This window comes from Myotis davidii, unplaced genomic scaffold (genome assembly GCF_000327345.1).
Source record: "Myotis davidii unplaced genomic scaffold, ASM32734v1 scaffold436, whole genome shotgun sequence".
NCBI classification, from domain to species: Eukaryota; Metazoa; Chordata; class Mammalia; order Chiroptera; family Vespertilionidae; genus Myotis; species Myotis davidii.
Window position 1 is genome coordinate 1,747,110 of NW_006292604.1, and position 4,967 is coordinate 1,752,076.

General features: G+C 37.3%; 1 protein-coding gene across 1 annotated transcript in view; it reads right to left on the bottom strand.

The window, feature by feature from the left end:
• The window catches only part of MGARP (mitochondria localized glutamic acid rich protein), an 8,742-nt gene extending 4,290 nt beyond the window's left edge, over positions 1 to 4,452 (bottom strand). Inside the window, exons 1-2 of the mRNA XM_015565512.1 lie at positions 4,326 to 4,452; positions 1,254 to 1,357 (exon numbers count right to left, since the gene is read on the bottom strand). Coding sequence (XP_015420998.1) covers positions 1,254 to 1,357; positions 4,326 to 4,386 — 165 coding nt within the window. The 5' untranslated portion in view covers positions 4,387 to 4,452. The remainder of the gene's footprint in view (positions 1 to 1,253; positions 1,358 to 4,325) is intronic.
• Between the last annotated feature and the right edge of the window lie 515 nt (positions 4,453 to 4,967).

Sequence of the window (4,967 nt, forward strand, 5' to 3'; positions counted from 1 at the left end):
ACAGATTGTAGAGGGTGCAGGCCAGGCTGAGAGACACCCTCCCCTGTGCATGAATTTCATGCACTGGGCCACTAGTTTATGCATATTTCTATAGTGTCAAGCCAAAATGCAGTGACTGTGTATTCCTATGGATTTCCAAAGGATTTATACTTATTCTACTTTTATTCATAATGAAGAGTAGATTTCAATTTAGAAAGTTTATGACAGAATGGGGAAAGATGAAATAGGCTTATCTTATTTGATTCACAAATGTTCCATTGTTTTAGCTCCAAGATCATATTATTAAAAGCTTTGTTTTACTGTGATTATATAGGGGGGACTGGATATGGGGACCAGGGAGGAAAGCATTATTTTAATTTTATATATGTCTATTTTGAATTTTTAAAATTTATGGATAAATATTACTTTTAAAAAATAATAAGAGTATATATAAAGATATAAAGCTAATAAAAACTATGGAGATAGATTGGGGGAGGGAGAAGTGAATAGAGCACAAGGGATTTTTAGGGTAGTGAAAATACTCTGTATAATACTGTAATGGTGGATGCATATCATTATACATTTGTCAAAACCCCTATAATGAACAAAGAGTGAAGTCTAATGTAAACTATGGACTTTAATTAGTAGTAATGTATCAATATTGATTCATCAGTTGTAACAAACATGCCACACTAAAGCACAATTATTGATAGGGAAAAGCTGAAACAGGGGTGAGAGGAAATACATGGGAACTGTCTGCATTTTCTGTTCATTTTTTTAAAAACCCACAACTGCTCTAAGAAATAAAGTCTATTAACTTTTTAAAAAAGTTAATCTTCCAAAACAATTCCTGTTAAATGTTAATAATAGTATCTACCTTATAGAATTATTGTAATTATTAAATGAGCCCTAGACTGTCATATGACATTCAAATGTCAGCTATTACTATTAATATTTATAATAACACTAGAGGCCCGATGCACAAAAGCCATGCAAGGAGCTTGGTCCTCCCAGCTGCTGTGGCTTGCCTCGGCCCTCGCAGCCCCGGCTTAGTCCAGAGGGTCATTCGACTGTCCGGTCTAATTAGCATATTACACTTTTATTATTATAGATTGTTTTTACATTCTTAGAGGTATTAAGAAATATTGAGTTTATACTTTAAAAAGCTTCATAATCTTGTTATTTGATCTCATGTCCTGATCTTAACATTGCTTTGAGGTTTACCACAGGTTGTAAAATATCAGAATTCCTGCACACTGTGGTTAAACACTTACATAGTATCCACCAGCACTGACCGTGACACCTACAACCAGATAGTAGATCATATTTGATCCAGATGATCCAGGAGACTTGTTAGATGACATCCAGCGAAGAGATGCTAGGAAAACAAGTTTAAACACGGTTAGCTCCACTGCTTAAGCAAAAGTATTTTAAATAATTATTTCTTTGAAAATATTTCTGCTCAGTGAACCTAGAATCTATTAACATCAAGTGACTTTAGCTTAAGGGAATATGGCGTTATGAAATACAATAATAATTCCACTTGACATTTTCCCAATATAATTTGACAAGTACTTATGAAAGCTGTCATTTTGATGCTAAGCACCAAGCTTTCCTTGGAAGGAGTGCAGGCATGGGTAAGGAGAAATGACAAAAGCACTAAACAATTTCAACTGTCAAACAAGATGCATACAAGCAAAAGAAATCCATTGCTGTATGTACTCCATCTTTTATTCGAAAAGATGACTTTTCCAAAAAATTAATTAAGTATATTTGTAGTAGAAATTTATGTTAAATAAAACATTTCTGTTGAAATCTAACACACTTCTATAAATCTGTAATACAAATGCATATATATCTATTTCTAATATAAAGCCTTTAAAGATGAGCAGTGAGAAGCTTTTCTAAGACAAATGTTGCAGCAAGATCATATATGAAACAGAAGTACAATTCTGTACAAACTAATAGAAAAGATGAAAGTGTTGTGTTCTTATATTTAAATATGTTTACTCTGCAGTGCTAGAGCTTATATACACACCATATTCCCTGGAATTGAATTTTTATAATAGACTCAAACCTAGAAGCAGTTTAAAGTTCACATAGCTCAAATTCTTTATTTTACAGATAAAAATGAGGAAACATTTTCTTATCCATTGACAAACACAGTTGAGCACCTGTTACCTGTTTGTCATTCTTAGAAGCATTAGTCTATGACTGTAAACAAGACACACGAGGTTACTGGCCTCAAGCAGCTCAGTTTAGAAAGAAGGAACAGATGTCAGACAAATAACTATAGGCAATCATTTCAATGCAGTATGACAAAGGCTGTCATAGATAGTGGAAGCTTCAACAACAGCATGAAAACACAGTGAGGAAACTCAGCTAGTTGCCTCAAAGCAGCTGTCACTATTCAAAGACATGATCTGAGTTTTAAAGGTAAGTAGGAGTTTGTCAGATAAATAAATGAAAGGAAAATTGCATAGGGGCAGAAGATACAACATGAGGCATGAGTTGAGTGACTTGGAAAGAATAAAGGAATTTGATTTGTTGGGGGACTAGTAAGAAGTTATGTTTTGCAGAGGGCACATCTTAAAAAAAATTGCACTGATTACGAATCTTTGTAGTAGTCAAATTGGAAAAAAATCCACATATATGTTCTTAATTTGAAGATAAATAATCATCTCTTAGAAAAAAATATGTTCCCTACAAATGTGCCCCAATAGGCCATGGTAGAAGGTTATGGCATTGACTTGTAGTGGGGCTTTTGTTGGTTTAAAAATACATTTGCTATTACATAGGGAATATGTTAAGTTTTATAGTTGTCAACCAGACATAAGTATCAAAAAGATTTTTTAAATATGAAGAAATAAATAAAATTATAAAAGATTTAAGTAAAGACAACTACAATTATGGCAAAGTTATTTAAAAGAACATGAAATGGGAAATAAATATTCAATAAAGATTAATTAGATAAATTTTAGCATATTCATACAATGGGAAACAAATAGCCATTAGAACTTTTGCAGAAGAATATTTACTTACTTGAGGACATATTTACAATATGTTAAGTGAAAGGTTATACAGGAATATCCCAGATTTGTGGAAGCAATATGCATAAGGAAAAAATATGCATGAGGTAAAAAAAAGGTCTGAAACATTAAAATAAACTAAAATGTAAATAATGGTATTTACTGAGTAGTATGATTACAGGTGACTACTATTTTGCCTTTCTGTGTGTTTTTTTAAATAATGTATTATAAACCTAAATTATTTATTCATTAAAAAGATGCATTTTAAAAGAAAAACTAGAGAACAAAATTTGATGACGCAGTTACAATTTTATCCTTCAATAAAACTGAAACAATTTTTTCTTTCGTCAAAGTGGAATCAATAAAAGATTAATTGATGTCCATGACTGAAGCCAAATATCTAGTCAATAATAATTCTTCAAATTCACGAAAAAATCAGTGCTACAAAAAAGTAATTAGGTGAAAGTTAGAAAAAGACCAATACTGCTACAACAGTATTGCTAACTACCTATTTAAAATTTTTAAACCACTTTTCTTTTGCCCCCAATTGGAGAGAAAATTATTTGAAATGTATGAAGCTAAAAAAAAAAAAATGCGTAATGACCATGGGTGAAGCAGACGGATAACCAGAGCGCAAAAGGCCAGGTCAACGGTCTCATCTTTCTCCCTCCCGCCTCTGCCCCCCATCACACAGCCTTTTAACTTCAGAAGTTTAAGATGAATGGCTTCTCCCATTTCATCAGTGAAAAAAAAAATTGCTTTATTTCACTCGGTTTTAAAGATCAGAGAAAACGAAGACGCCTTATTTCCGTTGTTTGTAAGGCAACTTCTTCCCACCAGCATTTTAAGAGAAAAATAAAGCTAGTTGGACAGAGCTTCCTTCCCTCCCACCATGATCACCAGCACAGGCCTAATCGAAGTGAAAAAATATTGGCCCATGGAATTTTCGCAAGTCTTTCTCTATCTCACCCCGTCTCAAATGCACAAACTGGGCTAAAGCTACCTGGCAAGCCTTAGGAAGTGAGGCGACACGACGTGAAGAAAGAACTGAGAAAACTGAGAACTTTCTACGAAGTGGTCTATGAGCAGTCCCCCCCACACACACACACACACACACCCGACCCCTACACACACCATCAGGACAGGGAAAAGGGAGGGGAAACGAGGAGTCAGAAAGAGCTGGCTGGGGCAGAACCGCACTGGAGCACGAACCTGGTGGCCTGGCAAACACTGCCACGCTCACACTTACGCACCTACGTGTCCCAGGCACTGTGCTAGTCCCATTCGAACTTGTCAATTAATAAGCTACCAGCTCACAGCGCAACTTTCCCCGTAGGAAATTTTTGAAGATGCTCTTTCCCCCCATGAATTCGCACATCCAAAGGTGTTAAATACAAGGACGATGGAGGCAAATCCCTGGACAGCTCCAGGTCTATTTGCAGCCGCCAAGAAAAATGCTTCGAAGGCCATGTCCTTGCGGGAGGGCGTGGGGAATGCCCCGGCCCAGGCTCAGGGGTCGAGGCTGCCGCGCCGGCCAAGCCTTGAGTTTACTTGCTCTTGAGTAACCAGCTTCCACTGGGCTAGCACTGTGGCCGCAGCCTGCCCGGCTCACTGGGCAGCGCCTAGCTTCCCCACAGCCCGGTGCCTCTGCTTCTCCATGAACCTGGAGAGCGCACTGGTCCCCAGAGCAATAAAAATGGTAAGCCCAGCGTGTGTTAGCCGGGCTCTGTTCTCAGCGCGTTATCTACACGTGAACCCATTGAAACGCAACTGTTATAGTCCCCATTTACAAATGAGGAAACTGAGGTTAAAGCACTTGCCCAACATCAAGATTTGAACCCAGAAAGTCAAGTCGCGTTTCAGAAGCCCCGCTGGACAGGTTCCCTACTTTCAAAATCTCCAAGACCTTCGGGGCATCTAACCCTGCGACCCTCCCCCATTTCTGCCCCCCCGCCCCCC